The sequence below is a fragment of the Cololabis saira genome, chromosome 17 (genome assembly GCF_033807715.1).
Source record: "Cololabis saira isolate AMF1-May2022 chromosome 17, fColSai1.1, whole genome shotgun sequence".
Lineage (NCBI taxonomy): Eukaryota > Metazoa > Chordata > Actinopteri > Beloniformes > Belonidae > Cololabis > Cololabis saira.
This window is the reverse complement of record NC_084603.1, coordinates 27,330,484-27,348,066: the sequence shown is the minus strand read 5'-3', so window position 1 is coordinate 27,348,066 and position 17,583 is coordinate 27,330,484. Positions and strand designations below refer to the sequence as shown.

The 17,583-nt window shown below is 39.5% G+C and overlaps 1 protein-coding gene across 1 annotated transcript in view; it reads left to right on the top strand.

The window, feature by feature from the left end:
- Nucleotides 1-16,332, top strand: part of srbd1 (S1 RNA binding domain 1) — a 57,084-nt gene extending 40,752 nt beyond the window's left edge. The window contains exons 17-21 of the mRNA XM_061744801.1: nt 2,135-2,241; nt 3,535-3,702; nt 7,340-7,489; nt 13,238-13,422; nt 15,419-16,332. Coding sequence (XP_061600785.1) covers nt 2,135-2,241; nt 3,535-3,702; nt 7,340-7,489; nt 13,238-13,422; nt 15,419-15,711 — 903 coding nt within the window. The 3' untranslated portion in view covers nt 15,712-16,332. The remainder of the gene's footprint in view (nt 1-2,134; nt 2,242-3,534; nt 3,703-7,339; nt 7,490-13,237; nt 13,423-15,418) is intronic.
- The last annotated feature ends 1,251 nt before the right edge of the window (nt 16,333-17,583 follow it).

Genomic DNA, 17,583 nt, shown 5'->3' with positions numbered 1-17,583 from the left:
CCAGATAGCACAAAGAATCATTTAGGTTGTTGTGCTTCTTCAGCTCTCGTTATTTTCAGTCTTTCCTCCTCTAGCAAATCAAATGTTTGTGATCCAACATGTTGTCTTGTAGCTTTTACATGTGTGATTTTACAAAAATTGATTACGAAACTATTACACACTTTTGCAAAAAATATACGAAAATTTTTTTTCAAATTAATGAAAGTTGGATGCAGCGGTACATGCATACATGCTGTTTTAAAGGGAAAAACACTAATACATAAACGCAGCAAACTATCACATCCTAATGAAGCATTTTGTATAAACTGTCTCTATTGTGATGTCTTTACTGAAAGAGGAGTCATTATACTGTTATAATAAACCCTGGTCTCATAGAAGTTTATTGGTGCTGTAAATGGAAAACATGTTCACAAATTAAAAGAAAGATACATTTTATATTAAATTTCTTTGAACCTGAAATAATCTTATTTGTGTCATCAGAGTTCAGAGATGTTTCCTTTAAGAGTTCCAAGACTGTAAAAGAAATATAACCAAGTTGATACTATTTAACTGCTGAAAAATTACAACATACTGTATAAGTAATCCTATAATTCTCACTTAGCTCATTAGGTCGATTATTGATTAAATATATTAACAGACACTCTAATGTTCTTCAGAATGCTGCAATGCCAAATATAAAAACTAACAGTCTTGTTGTCTGCAAAGAAGAGTGTTTGCTGGCTGGTGCTCTTGTTATCTGTTTACAAGTCAGTGTTTGTTCAGAGCTTGATCATCTTAAAGAGTGACTAATGCTAGTCTAAGTCATGTTCATGCACATGACACAAAAACTCTTGCATGAACATACACACTCACACTGATCGAGAGATACAACAGCCTAACAGTAGTGCAGTATAAAGTGTCAGCTAATCCTCGAGCAGTTGCCGAGGCATCAATCTTCAGCGGAACTTCTTGAATGTTGACAGTGCCCCACGCCCAAGGACATCTTTTTTGTCTCACTTGAACTGTTGCACCACACACATAGTTTCTTATCATTTTATTTTTTTTATCAGTTAAAATATGTTTCTCTTTTTTCCGTTCCTTTGCGTCCCTTCCTTTCCTCTTCCCTGTCCTCTTATTCTCCGTCTGTTTGCTGTCCTCCGTGCACCACATTAAGGAAAAGATATGGGTTCTTCCGGGACATATAATCGTTAAGAAAGAACTCCCTCTTTCACTTCTAAAGTAAAAAAAAAAAAAAGAAAGGTCCTTATCCAAGTCTTAGAATTAGGTAAATACAATCCCAGATAAACACACCAGCATGACATGTTCTACTATGTTATAACTAATCCAAAATACATAACGAGCATGTTGTAAACTAAGTGCACCTTTATTGAAATCAGGTAATGCTAATCAACTAGACTGTTAAAAAGGGACATCACCCATATAAAAGTGTTGAGATGTTTTGACATTTTTCTAGTTTGGGGTTTTCCTTTGTCTCTGCTAACACGATGCCATGGAGGAATAACGATGTCCACCGGTTGACCGAAGTAGAGGGTTTTTTTGGGGGGCCGTAATACACAATGGCACACTGATCCCAAGTACACTGCAAATCTACTGCAATGAAAGCATCATGGTCATGCAGTGGCCTACTAAAGGACTGCACCTATGAATCGCTGAAGAGAGCTGTGTATAGATGAATGCCTGCAGAAGTAACTTCATGAAATGACTGTACAATGTTAGACACAGGTGACTGGTGCTGATAAAGGTTGTTCTACACTTGTCTGAACTGTGGTGTGTTTTAAATCTTTCACATTATTTCTGTATGTTGCCTTTCTTATAATGAGGTGGTGTCACATGTTATGTGTTGCTGCTCATCTGAATTGGGTTTTATTTCATTTTGAACCCTGAAAATAACCTGATTCCTTTATGTTTAAAAGCTTAGACTTGAAACTAACATACTTTATTTATTTATCTTTTAACCAAGTGGGTTTGTCTTACTAAAAGGTCATTGTCTGGTAGTTGGGAGGTGTTGCTGCTCTCAGTTTTACCGTTATTTCATCCTTTAAAAAGTCTTTTTAAACTGATATTTCTGCCATCTAATGTATAAGTATGTCTTTAAACAAAAATGTGTGTGTGTTTCTTAAATGTGTTTTAACAGCATGATGTGTCAGCTGGAGCACTGAAGGCAGCGCTGGATGGAGTGGTGCAGGAGTGTGTGAGCTTTGTGGGTGTGGACATCAACATCTGCTCTGAGATGCTGATGAGGTAGACATCACATAAAGACACTTTAAGTCCTGTACTATGTGAGAACTTAAAGTGCTGAAAGAAGTGAGGAGTTTCAGAATATTCACTTATTTGATAATGACAGAATTTCCTGTTTTTCAGGGTGATGGTGGTAGTTTTGGGCAGATTTGAGAACTTGCTGTGGTTTTTCTGCCCCTCTCAGTTGTCTTTTATAGTTTCCTTCATAGTATTACTTTGAGCTGGCATGAATTCCTGACTCTTGCAAGACTTCCTTCTTGTCTTGTCAGCAGAAGACAACAGATGAGAATCGCAACTTTAGAAATGACCCAAAACCTTTGCTTTTCACTGTTAAGCAGGTGTTTAATTACACACCGATTTTCTGTCCTGCACATCCAAACACACACACAGTCATGCTCAAATGCTGAAAAGAGGTAGGGCTCAGAACTCTGACATACTTTCCCTTTGCAGTCACAACATGGCAAATGTTCACTCACAGTGAACAGAAATGTGATTGACACACACACACTTACCCTGCCAGTTTTCTGTTTAGACTAATGCTTCACACCCTGGCCCCACTGAATTGACTGGAACCAACACAGAAGACTAGACGTTATACACACCCACACACAATTCCTACCTTCAGTTGATGAAATATTTCTACGTGCATGATAAATGATCAGAAATCACCAGTAAAACATTGAATTGCACATACATTTGCTTCAGATTTGCACATTTGCACTTGACGCAAATAGCATGAAATGAGTTGGAATGGGCTGTGGGCAGGCATCGGGTCATCTGTTTACCTGTCTGCACTGCCACTGAGCTTTTTCCATCCCTGCCACCAGCTACGCTACACTCACATACACGCTTTAAGCACACACAGACGTGTTGATGACTGAGGTATTATGTGGAGTGTTGACATAGAAGTGTGTTTTAGTTTGAGTGAGTCACTGTGGGCATTAACAAGCTCGACCTAATTCAGTTTCAAATCACCCCTCCTCTTAGCTTGGCCAGGAGTAGTTAAATATACTAACTAAATATCAGTCTGGATCTGTGTGAGTGTGTTTTTGTTCCCAATCCTTGTTTAAAAGCCTGGCAGAGAATCTGCTGCAGTTGTCTGCATTGTTAATAAAGACTTGTACTTACTTACTTACTTAATTACTTATGTACCACTAGCACAGTAGGGTTATTTTTATCACATCGTTTTCTTGTACTGGCATCCATCGTAATAAAACCTTTTTTTTAATTGTATTTTTTTCAGTTGAAAGGTATTCAGAGGCAGTTTTCCTTATCCTCTGCTGTTTCCTCCGCTAGGCACGTAGCAGGCCTAAACGCAGGCAGGGCCAAGAGTATTGCTGAGTGGAGAGAACAGAACGGTCCCTTCAGCAACAGGGAGCAACTCAAGCTGGTCAAAGGCATGGGGCCCAAGTCCTACCAGCAGTGTGCTGGCTTCATCAGAATCAACCCTCAAACCCTTCACAGGTACACGCTCGCATGCACGCTGTATGTACAAATACTACAACCAAACAGATCCCTTTTTACACAAAAAGAAACATGTTTATTTTTTTAAACACAGCTCTACGTGTTAAAAACTGCTAGTTAAACAAGTTTAATCTGGGTATGTCGAGGTTGCATTGGACCTCAGAACCTTTACCTTCCCAGGGATGAGCCTGTGAAGCTGTAGGCGTTCACACAGCCGGGCTGTTCTACGTCTGTGGTGCCTTTATTCAGCCTCACTGGGAATGCCCTGGGAAATGGAAATTCAGCAGGTTGGAATTGGAGCGTGAAGAAGACCACAACCTCAACACAGAGGATGAAACCGATCAACACATATTTAGGATGATGAAAGATGGCCCATTGTTAGAACGCCTAGCAAATGAAAATAATCCACCAAAATTGAGAAAATTGACAAATACACTATGGAAAGAAAATATCACCAAATTTGCAACCACAAAGGTTAGAGTTAGAGAGGCAGAAGCCGGTCGAACAGCCATCAGTATAGAATTTTGTTAACCCTGTTGCAACCTGGAGTGTGCTGAATCCAGCTTTAGCAGATGATGGAGGCCCCTGCTGCAGCAGTGGGAACAAGACCAAGGAATCAGAGGGAAACAGGACCAGCAAATGACCATGGATGAGGAACGGGACTGTCTACAGACTGCAAAGTACTATAATACTTTGGGAAAACACACTGGGGAGGCAATATTGTGCTTTAGCGTAAAGAGGTGGTGTAAAGATCAGCTCTCCCATCCATCGTTATACTGGAATCTTTCACTGCTTTCAGACACAAAAGCCATGTATTTAATAGCTTGCAACACATTTGACCTTTCAGACAACCCTTTAAATATCATTTAGATAACGCTTGCCAACATTCATTTGCATTAAACTGGATACTTCAGAACCGCAAAGACTCTTCTTCATTCTGAAGCAGACTGGCTCCACCTGCCACCTGTCCCTTCATTCATGATTCTACGTCCAAACTGCTGACAGTGCTGCAGGACCTGCCAGCCAGCTGCTGCCCCTTATGGAACAGAACATACAGTATTAAAATATGTAGCTCTCTCACCCACAGCTACCCCGCCTCTGAATCAAGCCAGGCTGAGACAGAACCCAGCCGGTGGCTCCTACAATGATGATGACATCCAGTATATATTTATTTTTTTACATGTTCTTTTTTTTCTTTTTACTTTTATGTATTTGGTTTTTTAAATAGGCTTAATGGTAAGCAAAGCAGATATAATTTGGCTTTATTGCACTTTGTCTATTTTTTGTTGTTTTATTCAATTTTTTTAAGTATTGATGTTTTTTTTCTTGAATGAATGTTTTAATTTAATAGAGGACAAATTCCTTGTTGTGAAAGTGTTCTATTTCAAAGTGGCACAAAAGGCTTCTTTCATGTTAAAATATCAGGTTCTGTTTCATATGAAGGAATATTTGCTTAATTTTCGGAAGCTTCTTCTAGTTATCGTGGTCTTCCGTTTCTGCTACCAGGAAAAACCAGTTAAAGTAACTTTGGATCCCGTTCTTTTATTGCTGGCGACAACTATGTATCACCCACAGCACTTTGCCACGCAGTAACGACTATGAACTTAGCTCACAGAGCGACAGTGATCATCGTGGCAGAGGTGATCGAGAGTAATGATGATGTTAAGAAATGATGGAAAAGAAAATGAGAGGGTGCGTCAATAAGAGACCAAACAAGAGTAATCCTCTACATCATTAGAAAAGCCACTTAACCTCTGCCCTCCAGGGGAGGCCTGTTACTCTGAAAATGACTAAAGTTTCTTTCTGCTACTTTAAGCAGGTATTATCGCTGACATGCCCTTAAAATCGCGTTGTTTTCTTATAATCAATGATACATTGATATCTTATGAATACATTTTTATCCAAAAAGTCCTTTCTGTGCAAATGTGTCTAAAAACATGAAAAACTCAACAAGCCCCGTCAAAAACCTGTCCATTATGCTCAGAGGCGATTCCAGAGTCTCTTGGGGCCTTATATGCAAAAATGGACAGGGGGCCCCTGCAACTAATTAATCAACCTTATATAGTAAATCATCTGACACTAAAGAAAAATGTAAAACTATTTTTTTTTAAATAGTGCACATTTACATTTTTTCAAAAATAAAATATAAACACCACTGGCACAACACACAATTATTTTCATCCATGCACATTAGTAGCACATTTTCTACATTTCTTGCCAATGATTTCCATAACTTGGCATCTTGAAAGTTTAATTGGACACAGCTTTGATTTGATAGCTGAAGGAGTTTTGTCCGAGATAGCTTTTATTTTCAGCCTGCTAGCTGAGTAAACAAGCTGATTGCAGATGTCTTTGCTGTGACAGTCAACATTAGCAGGACAGACTGAGCTGCTCTGAGCTAAATTAGCTTATGCTCAATGCTTTTTTGCTCCTCCAGTTTTTTTTTCTTTCGTTTCTTGCTGCCAGATGGGTAGCTTCTCTTCATTTTGATGGACCCGCTCTCATGAGGTTTGTTTACATAAGACGCATCAAGAGCAGAGGTAGAGGCGGGGTCCCTATAGGGAGTTCTGCTCTGGCCGACCACTGTCATTGCAAAATTCTCCTCATCGTCACTGCTCTGTTGCGATTCTAAGTTGTTTGGCCCTCAGGGGCCCCAAGCATTTGCCTGGTATGCCTGTTGGCAAGCAGCATGTCTGATCATGCTAGCAGTGTCCAAGCATTCACATCGTGCCTGCCCTTGCAATGGCTCTGCACCCCCCAGGGAGCGCGCCCCCACTTTGGGAACCACTGTTTTAAAGGATTATCATAATCATACTACGAGGGTTACTGTGCGCTGGGAGATGTGCAAGCTTCAGAATTTTGGCCCCATTCAGACAGACCACCTTAGTGCTATTAGTGGCTCCTGCCCTCCGTCTGGGAGAAAGTGGCTCATGACATCATTGCTTGTAGAGACTGCATCATGAAGCGAGATTGCGTTACAATGTGTCCTGCAGGCTGTGGTGAACCACAGTTTCTGATGAGCATGACTTTCTGAGATAATTGGGCGAGTTTATTATTTTTGACTGGACTGTGGAATTCATACATGAGACTAAAAGTGGGTAGTGCGCAAATTGTTTTGTAGACAGGAACAACTGAGCAATCTATTTTTGTCTTGTTACTGTCAGTTTCAGACCCCCGTGTTATGTTTAAAGATAAAGTGTCCACTGTTGTAGTCCCAAGTGAGGCATCCTTGTTGAAAACTGGAGTGTGTACTCGTGTGAGTGTGTGTTTTTACTTTTATTTAGAGCTAATGTTAACAGGCCGTAGGAGATACGTATTTCTGTTTTATTTCTTAATAAAAAAACTAATTTATTTATTCACTCAAGGACTTTTTTGGAGGGAATTGTAGCTTTTAAATAATTAAAATATAATATTTTAAATATAATGAATAATGCAATGATGTTCAAAAGTGTATATCTTTTATAACAAAAACTGACCGATGTTTTGAGTGGTGAAAAATATCTATCTATCAAGAGTTAGTGTATTTGGTCAGATTAAAATGCATTCCTCTTACCCAGCTAGTTTCCATCGAATTGGATGGATTGCCTGATGCATCCATAATTCCGAATTTCAATGTTATCCTGTTTGTGTTTTTCAGTGTCAAATCCTCACTTCAGCCTGCACCATCAGAGCCAGGGAAAGTAGTGGCGAAGAAGGGCAAAGGAAAGGCCGGTGTCAACGTACCGACTTCATTAGACCCCTTGGACCAGACCTGCATACACCCAGAGTCCTACCATGTGGCACAAAGGTGGGGAGTACACAAACATACAAACGCACACACTTAAACAGCAGTCCAACCCACTGGCCAAAGCATGTTCAGGCTAAGATGGAGTTGATTTCGACACCATCTCATATGGAGCTGGTTATGGTGGTGGAGGATACTGATTTGATTTAAGCAGACATGGGATACAGGAGAGGAGGCGTTGACTCTGTATGTGTGCATAGTAGAGGGTGTGTGCCTGTGTGCCCGTCCTTGTGTGAGAGATGATTGTTAGCATGGCTAATGCTGATATCAAAAGCATATTGAACATCTGCCCCAGAACTTTGTGTGCGTGTGCATGCCCATGTGTGCATGTGTGGGTAAGTCTTCTGTCCTGCAGCTGTAGTCACTCAACTTTGTTTAGTCTACATACATTCTGACATTAGTGGCTTTAAGCATTGCTCCCCATATGCTGATGCGCCCTTAATAGCCTGCGTGTGTGTGTGTGTGTGTGTGTGTGTGTGTGTGTGTGTGTGTGTGTGTGTGTGTGTGTGTGTGTGTGTGTGTGTGTATGTGGGGGGGGGGGGTTAATATATCCATTTGCACACATGATGCAGACTGATGTTGGACTGATGTTGCATCTTCTATATTTTAGTCAAGTGGCTATGTGTCTTGTAGGTTGTTTTTTTTAATGTTTGATATACTATTCATCAATAAGATATTGTACCACAATATACAACATCCTTGATACACATTATTTTGCTTTTTTTTTTTTTTTACACGTTTCATATACACACCTCCATTTCCAACCCCATACACACACACAAAAAATAACTATAAAAATTAAAGCTGCAAGCAGCGATGAACGGGCCCTCGGGCGTGCAATTTTCACCAATAAAGGTCAAGGACTCAAAACGAAGTCCGATGACAACACCCACGAGTCTTTATGTCAAACCATTCAAAAGTTATGGCAGAAAGTAGGAACTATCAAATATGGACCAATCAGATGAAGGGGGTCGGGCGAAGAAGCGGCCGAAGACATGGCATAAATTGCGCCAAAATTACACGATTACCGGTAATTAAAAATGGCCGACTTCCTGTTCGGTTTCAGCCATGGCGCTTGAGGCACAAAGTTTTCTAGGGGGCGCTGTTGAGCCATTAGGCCACGCCCATTAATGCAAACCATGAAATACCAAATCTTTCACCAGGTCTGGCTTGCGTGCAAAATTTGGTGACTTTTGGGGCACGTTTAGGGGGGAAAAAAGGCTCTCATTTCGTCAGAAGAAAAATAAAAACAAAACTCCTACAGATACAATAGGGCCTTCGCACTGTAAGTGCTCGGGCCCTAATTAGCAGTTTAGAGTTTTACCGGTAATGTTGTTTTCTCATAATTGAAAACTGAGCCGCTGACGTAGGTACATGAGAAAAGTGAATGTACTAAATGTACTAAAACACACTCCACACAAAAAGCCTTAATTTACAAATGTATGAAGTTAGTCATTTTAAAATCTGAAAATATGAATAAAGGCCAAATATTTAATAGTATAAATTGAATCTGTAGTCTGTAAAAGTCTTCTGTTCTTCACTCTGACAGTTTAAAAATAAATAAGCAAAATACGTACATTTTAATGTGCAGTCAACCACAAAAAAATAGTGAAATTAAAATAAAATTAGATCATTATTAGATTATTCTTTTCTCTCACTAGAAGTCTTACTAGTGCTTTTTCCCATTTTCCCTGCCCTTCAGAATTCTTAATTCTGTGTTGGAAAAAGTTGTATCTTCTATTATGATTAGATTATAACCCATCCCAGGGGGTTGACTCAATGTGCAGTGCAGATTAACTTCACATGTGAAACGAATATTTCTCATGACAGCATAATTTGCACAAGGTCTTACAGGATTTTAGAAACTTTCCCAAAGGTGAACAGAGGAGTCAGAGTTGATGGCACAGAGCAGGAAACGTTATGCAAGTTACTGCTTCTTTCTGCAAAGCAAAATAGATGATCTACATATGGACTTTTACGCGATGCCAGCCCAGCCCGAGGAGAGCTGGGATGGACACACACACACACACACACACACACACACACACACACACACACACACACACACACACACACACACACACCGTGGCCTGGATGGATGGATCAATGAATGGATAATTGCTTACCTTTAGCTTCAGCTTCATTCCACTATTTAGTTTCTCTTTTTTCTTTTGAAAGGGAACTTACTGGATTTCAAGTATGCATTATTCTTCTTATATTAAAAGGCTTAAATTGGATGAATTATTAGATGTGAGGCCATTGATGAGATGTATCAGTGAAATATTCACATCTTCACCTCGGACTGATGAATACAGAAGGTTTGGAGGGAGGAATGTGAAGGAATACATGTGTGTGTCAGTGTGTGTGAGAGAGCATGCATGTGTATTGTGTCTTTATGGTGTATAAAGAATATCATGTTCATCACATTAGTGGAACTGGATCCTCCATTACTGCTCACAGCCCACACATCAACCCCCATTTTGAAACCATATACGCACACATGCAAAAAGCAGAAACACCACTGTACAGACACAGTTTGTCTCCCTTTATTTCAAAAAGTCTTAGATATTTACCCCCTTTTTCTTTTTTATTGACAAAAAGTAGAAAAAAGAGCAAATCTGACTAGAATCTTGATTTTCAGCTACAGGAGATTAATGTTTACTACCAAAATATCAATAAAGATATTTGTTATTCCAGAAGTATTATTAGTGACGTGGTCGGAGGCAAAGGGTCTGCACTCTGGTGGATATTTCTCAAATAAGAAACAGTCTGGGCCAAATATTTCTACAGCATAAGATAGAGTGGGTCCTTTCTGTGGGCCTGGATAAAATCTTAGTCACAGCCCACCCAGCCCCACAGTTACAGATACACACACCACATACGAGTGTACAGTGGTGGCAGTAAATCTGTACGTATGAACCCAACCGAGCTGGAGGCCTCTGGACTCCTGGTAGCCCTTAAATACAAACATACTCCACTGAAAAATGAGATGGCCAGAGCGTGTACACACACACTCGCATACACACACACACACACACACACTCGCATACACGCACACGCACACGCACGCACACACACACACACACACTTGCACACACACACACACACTTGCACACACACACACACACACACACACACACACACACTAGCGCACGCACACACACACACACACACACACACACACACACACACACACTCGCATACACGCACACGCACACGCACGCACACACACACACACACACTTGCACACACACACACACACTTGCACACACACACACACACACACACACACACACACACACACACGCACACACACACACACACACATTACTCCCCTGCGCTCCTCTTTTCTCCACTCATATCTTGAGTATTTGTTGCCTGTCAACTTTAAGTGATGACCCTACATTTAAGTTGTAAACTGATCTCTTCTCTCTTTCTGTCTTGAATCTGTGTGCTCATTAGTTTTTAATTTGAATTATTTTAAGTGTCAGTTGAGGGAAACTTCTAAATAATTAGTCTTTCATAAATTAGTCTTCCAACAACATATAATTTTGGTGCTTGTGCGATGGTTGGAGACACTTTTTCATGCTTGATTGCTTTGTAAGATGAATCAAAATGACACGTCCAAAGTCCTCACTGCTGCTTTGAACAATATTCGTCTACTTCCTATTCCTGACTGGATTCCAAACAGGAGGTGTAGGTCTTAGACAATTAAGAAGATTAATTTATTTTCCTTTTGCATTAATACTGATTGAAAAGAGGGGGACTCTAGGGAGACACAAGGGGGAAGACCATAGCATGAGATAGACGTCCAAAAACATCCATAGGTGTTGTTTCCTTACATTTCTGCCACATACTCGGCTTCTACTTACCTTATCTAACTTACCGGTGTTGAGAGATTGATTCTGCTCATCTTGCTGGAAAGTGATTTCTATTGGGGGGACAGTGTACTACTGTCTTATACAAAAGTTTGTACACAAGCTGTTTTGTGTAACATCGGCACAGTCCTTACTCCTGCCAAAAGAGCATATCTGAGGAAAGTTAGTCAACTTTGTGCGTGTGTGTATGTGCGCGTGTGTGCGTGTGTGTGTGTCCGTGTGTGTGTCCGTGTGTGTGTCCACCTGTTCTGTCCATCATGGCTTGGACAGCTGCAGCGTCTGTTTGGCGTCAGGCTACCAGTGAGCGACATCCATCATGGACACTGGTCCACACATGGACACATGCATGGAGGAAAATGCATTCACATCTATCACCAGCTGTGTGTAGCGTCTGCTGTAAATAATATATACAGTATGCACAGTATACACTCACATACACAGGGACACACATCTCATTCTTCCATTACTCTGGTTTTCTACTTTGGCTGTTGGATTTGTTACCATGTCTATTTAGATTTCAGAAAGGCTAATTAGTCTGGATTTATATTTCAAGTTCAGTAAATGTGTAATGGTGCAATCTAACTGAGTGTCTAGACGTTGTGGGGTGAGACTATGCGTGCTAGAATGAAGTTATACAAGTGGGGTTGGCAGATGTGTCCAATGGAGGCCTCGCGGCTGTAACACAGTAGAGGCTCTGTCCCTAGACAAGGTGTCAGGGTGTTTACAGCCTATTGTGGATGTACACGATTTACCGAGGTGTAAAGATACGTGTTTTTCAAAATGGAAAGATCCACCTTGGCAGCTGACCACTAATGCTGGCCTGCTTTTTCCCAGCCCTCACTCACTTTACACGCTTTAAGCGGATACCCTTTTTTCACGTTTTTAAAGTGGAGGAACATAGGTATATAAGTAAATGCATATTTATCTGACAGATTTTTGCTTATATTATGAATCAAGTTCATGGGTTCAAATAGATAATTACATTTAAAAAAGTTTAAAAATCTGTTGTTCAGAAATGATCGATGACCTCCAGCTGAAGTTTGATCTTTTACTTTCTAACCAACATTTTCAAGACCCAAACCCCATAAGCATGTCTGATTTAGCATGTTTATGATAAGAAAAAAACCCAGAGGACGATAAATATATTTATTGAATACGCAGAAAAATAACATTGATGTATATAAGTAATAATCACAATAAACCAAAAAAATCACAATTTATTAATGCTTTATTTAAAGTCATAAACTAAGAAAATCTCAAATCTCAAAAATCTCACTCAAAAGGCTTTTTTTTAATGAGTAAATATAATATAACCTGCCCTGTATCTCACAACTTATCTTAAAAGTGAACATTGTACATGAATTAAAATCCTTGTCAAAAAATAAATGTAAAGTTGTTGTCATTTTATTTTTATTATGTTGTATTGTTAAATGACATATTATGATTCTTGTATTTAATTTGATTTGTATCAAGCATGTTTACCTTCTCTGTAAAGTGTCCTGAGGTCTTTTTTTTAATTGGGACTAACTGAATGATGGGAATTAGATGAATATGAAATGAGTATTTGTATATTTAATGAATTGTAAAAGTGTCTCTCGCGGGATTAAAATATTTTCTGCATGATTTAAATAGTTAGGATTGTTTGTCTTGTACTTTCCAGGAAAAATAATATATATAAAAAAAACAAAAAACTTTACCTTCCCAGAATCCTTGCATTTTTCATTTTTTGGCCCATTAATTTATCCTTTTCTGTCCCTCTATCCATGACAGGAAAGCTAAATTTTAAATAATCCTAAAACTGGCAGCTATGTTGTGCTGTATTTAATGTTTTTTCGTTGTTGTTGTTGTTGTTGTCCATCTTCCACCTTCCCAGATTTTTGTCCTACATTGGTGGGAGAGTGGACCAGATTGGGAGTCCAAGTCTGAAACACTGTGTTGAGAGCAAGATTAATTCAAGCTCTATTGAGGAACTGGCCCAGGCTGTGGAAACGACACCAGAAACCCTCAAACTCATCATAGACGGCCTCACGCAGCCTCCGGGGTTTGACATTCGACAAAGTAAGATTCTTTCTGCTCAGAACTGTATAACTCAGTCAGGCCATTTTGTGATAAAAATGGGAGCCTGTAAAGTCAAGATTCAAATTTATAATTGAGAAACAGATGATTAATAGTAGTTTTTTAACTATGAAAGCAAATTGCAGAAACGTTAATTAGAACGTGGCAGTGTGCACAAATGTACCAACTCAAGTTTGAGTTAACCCATTTACGTACAGTGAAAAGAATGAGAAGAATTAATGTTTGCATACATTTTGGTTCAATAAACATCACACATTTAGTTGATCTTAACTATAATAAAATAGAAGTTGAACTCTGCAGTTATACTTTGATTTGAACACATATTGCCATGCAAAAATCTTGTCAATAAACACAAAACTCAGTATTTTGAATCATATAATAGCTGATAGACTGTACTTATCGGCAATCTAGCAGTCAGAGTAACCTCACTTAATGTCTCATCTTTCCCTCATAATTTTCTTCATGGGTCCCTACTGACTAACAAAAAAAAAAAAGAAAGAAAGAAAAAAATGTGTTTGTCCTGCCCTTTGACTGTCTTGCCAGTTACAACACACACAGACTTTTTTGCCTTTACTGTAATAGCCATGTCTTGGCAGTGTAACCTGATCGGTTCTGACAGTACTGTGGCTTCTCCTTGTAGCCCAACAATACAGGCATTATGTTTCTGACAGGGTTTGATGAGTCCAACAGACTGTGTTTGAGGACAGAGCATCCAACCAACACAAATACACAAAGAACTGTTTTTCCCCCTTAATCTCAAGCACTTGATTTCATGTAAACAAGCTCTGAGATATTGTCTTACGACATCTCAAATGTTCTCAGCAAAGCAGAGTCACATTTGTCCCCTGATCTTCTCTCGCATCTATATTTTGGATGAATCAATCACAAGAGCAGTTCATTAAAAGGCATTTGTTGTAGGTAGATGTAGTGTGTGTTTAATTTAAAAGCTGATTTAATGATTAGAAAAAAAAATCTCTTAAATCCTGATGAGAATTGACTAGTTTATGTCATACTGTTATGTTGGCAACATATGCACTGACGCTTTGAATTCAGCAGATCATAACATCAGCAGAGCATAACATCTTGAAATTGAACGAAAGTATGAAACATTTTTGATCCCAGATATAACTATATATGTTCAACACCATCCGGATTACATTACATTTTATTCAGCCGATGCTTTTTATCCAGAACTACTTACAAGTAAGAGGGACACAATCAAATCCTCATTAATTCTTGATACATAATATTGCCATTTTTAGTCTAATGACCATTTTGGCAAATATAGAAATAACAAATACAAAAGGGGAGATCTAAGCTAATAAACGTGGTTTGAAGATTTCTTTTCCTTATTCTGGTCAGTTGAATCAGAGTTGTTCCAGTCGCTTTTGATTACGATCTCATTTTTCATATAATTTAATGCAAGCCAGGAAACTTAAGGCGGTATAGCCACTTAGTGCTGACTAACTCTTCTTAGAATTAAGGAATGCAGCTTCAAAGTTCACTCTCAGGTTGACCCTATTCGGTTGCAGTACACTTTGCTTGGCCTCCTAGCTCGTGCTCAGCTGAGTAAACAGATGGGCTGAAGCTACCACATGAAATCAGTGCTGTGGGGAGGATAATTGGACCAGACTATTTCCTGCAGTGCTAGCCTTTCTTGTTTGTGTTAATGGCACAGAAAGGGAAATAAAAAGATCCCATGAACAGAGGGACTGAATAGAATACCGAGGAATGTGGAAGTGCTGTTTGTAGACACGTGTTTCTGCTACTCCTTGTTCTGCAGTATCTGTTGTCATTTCTGCTCCTGCTCCTCATCTCGCCCTTCCACTCAAACCTTTTTTTATTTATTTTTTTTTTTTTTTTATAGCTGTCACTTGCACCTGATTTAATCTGGCTCTGAATTCTGCCCAAGAGTTTCCTTATTCACACCTTAAATGTTCATGTTTCCTCTCCTGATTTCTTTCTTTGCCATCTCCAGATTTTGGGCAGGAGGACTTTAAGCGGGGAATTGTGTCGATGAATGATCTCCGGGTGGGTGCGGTGCTGACAGGCCGCGTGGACAACACAGCCTTGTTCGGAGCTTTTGTAGATATTGGCGTTGGCCGCTCGGGCCTGATCCATAAGAGCAACATCACCCTAAACAAGCTGCCGGCCAGCCAGCGTCGTCGCAGCCTGGTCCTCGGACCCGGGGAACGGGTGGAGGTTCGGGTCCTCAATGTCGACGTTCAGAGGGGACGGATTGGGCTGGACCTGATCAGAGTCCTGCAATAGAGCCACTGGAATTACTGTTCTGTAATTGGACTGTAGTTGCCCCAGGATATTACACACAAAACAATTCGACCTAATTGCTTCCTGATGTTTACAGTGGTTTGGGATGGGAACTGATATGTTTCTTTCGAGAAGAGTAAACACATTAATTTTAGCGGAAATCCTGTAAGGTATATTTATAGGAATGATGCCTCATTTCACAATTATAATTACACACAGTAAATACAGTAAATACAGTGAGGATTATTTGATATGTGGTGCAGTTTTTAAACTGGTTATGAAAAACTGCCCTATCTAATTGACATGTTTAAAAAAATTCAAACAATATTATAGTACTTTACTTGGAAATAAAAACCTTCTACCTAATTTGAACATAAAGCTTGACATTTTACCTTGTAGATGGAACCATTTATTTCTTACACTTTGGGTATAATGCAAATAGCTTCATAGTTAAGCTGCTTTTGTTTATTATTATGACAACAACTGACTATTTATTCTGTGCCTTGTTTTCTTTTGTGCTTCTCTGAACAGTTTGTCAAGACACATATTTGTATTCTCTGTTTTCTTTGTTCCTTAATTACTCACTGTATTGTTTTATACTGGTTTGAAATGCCATTTCATCTGCTGGGAAGTATTCAAAATTAAAAGTTTCCACTCATGTTGCTCTTTTGATGTATGTTTTCTCAAATGGAAGCTTAAGGAAAGCACTCACTGAGAAGTGTGATCTGTTTCACTTTGGAGAAAAGGGGCACACATGGGGATGGCAGTGAGAACACAAAACAACGTGGAAGAAATGGAGGAGCGGATATGTGATGGACAGAGGAAAAAGATCCTAGGTGCATACTAACTATAGTTTCCAGACAATAGGAAAATGTGAAAATGTGGGGGTGCAGAAGAAGGTAGGAAGGTTTTTTTTTTTTTGTCTCCCAGACAGCAGTTAAGCCCGAAGGCTTTTTAGGCATAGTCCCAGACACAATTATCCCATGACACACACACACACACACACACGCACTAATCAGATCCCTCAAAATTAATCCCAGACTCCCCATCCACATTATCTAATTTGTTTGTTTTTATGAAATTGGAATAAATAAGAAATACATAAAATATGGTTGTGGGAAAGCCCGAGGTCCCATTCACTAAACATTACACTGAATGCAGATTACCTAATCACTGTTAGTGCCGGTGCTCCACCATCTCCCTTTAGGCCAACAAATGGAATATATTCTGGATGCGCAAGCACAGATGTTTGATCAAGATTAATCAGTGGTGGCAGTTTGCTTAGTGATGATCTAAAAGAAATATGCACCCACATCCAGTCTAGATTGTCATTTTACTTCTTCATAGTCCTTAATACATTACCTTTTTTTTTTCTAAATAATCAATTTTTCTCATCAAAGAGCATTATTATATTTTTTTTATAACTCCCTTTGTCAGTTTGGCATATTTTGTTTGTTTTGATAAGTTTGGCGGACCCTCTTGATTCAATGTTTCCAATGTTTTTATTGTGGGGACGTGTACGCTCGTCAAACACAGCTTCCCACAGCTTCCCCCCCTCCTGCTTTTCCCGCCTTTAATTTTCCTCCCTCTGCTAAACGTGAGTCCACAGATAAGACAGGCAATCTGACAGCCAGCTACTGCTGTCTCTTGGAGATTGTGTCAAAGACTGTCCAGTAATGAGTTTGTGATAAGAAACTGCAAGAGTAACTGCAGGAGCACTTAATAGCCCGGTATCATCCGCTGCTCTGTACCATGGCTGTTTTGTTATGGAGGGAGCTCAGGTGTGCCTTGTTTTGTTGAAATTTGAGGAACATTTATGATAAGTAGGCCCTAACCTGTGAAACAAAAGCCACAGTGAATCATAAAAGAGGTTAG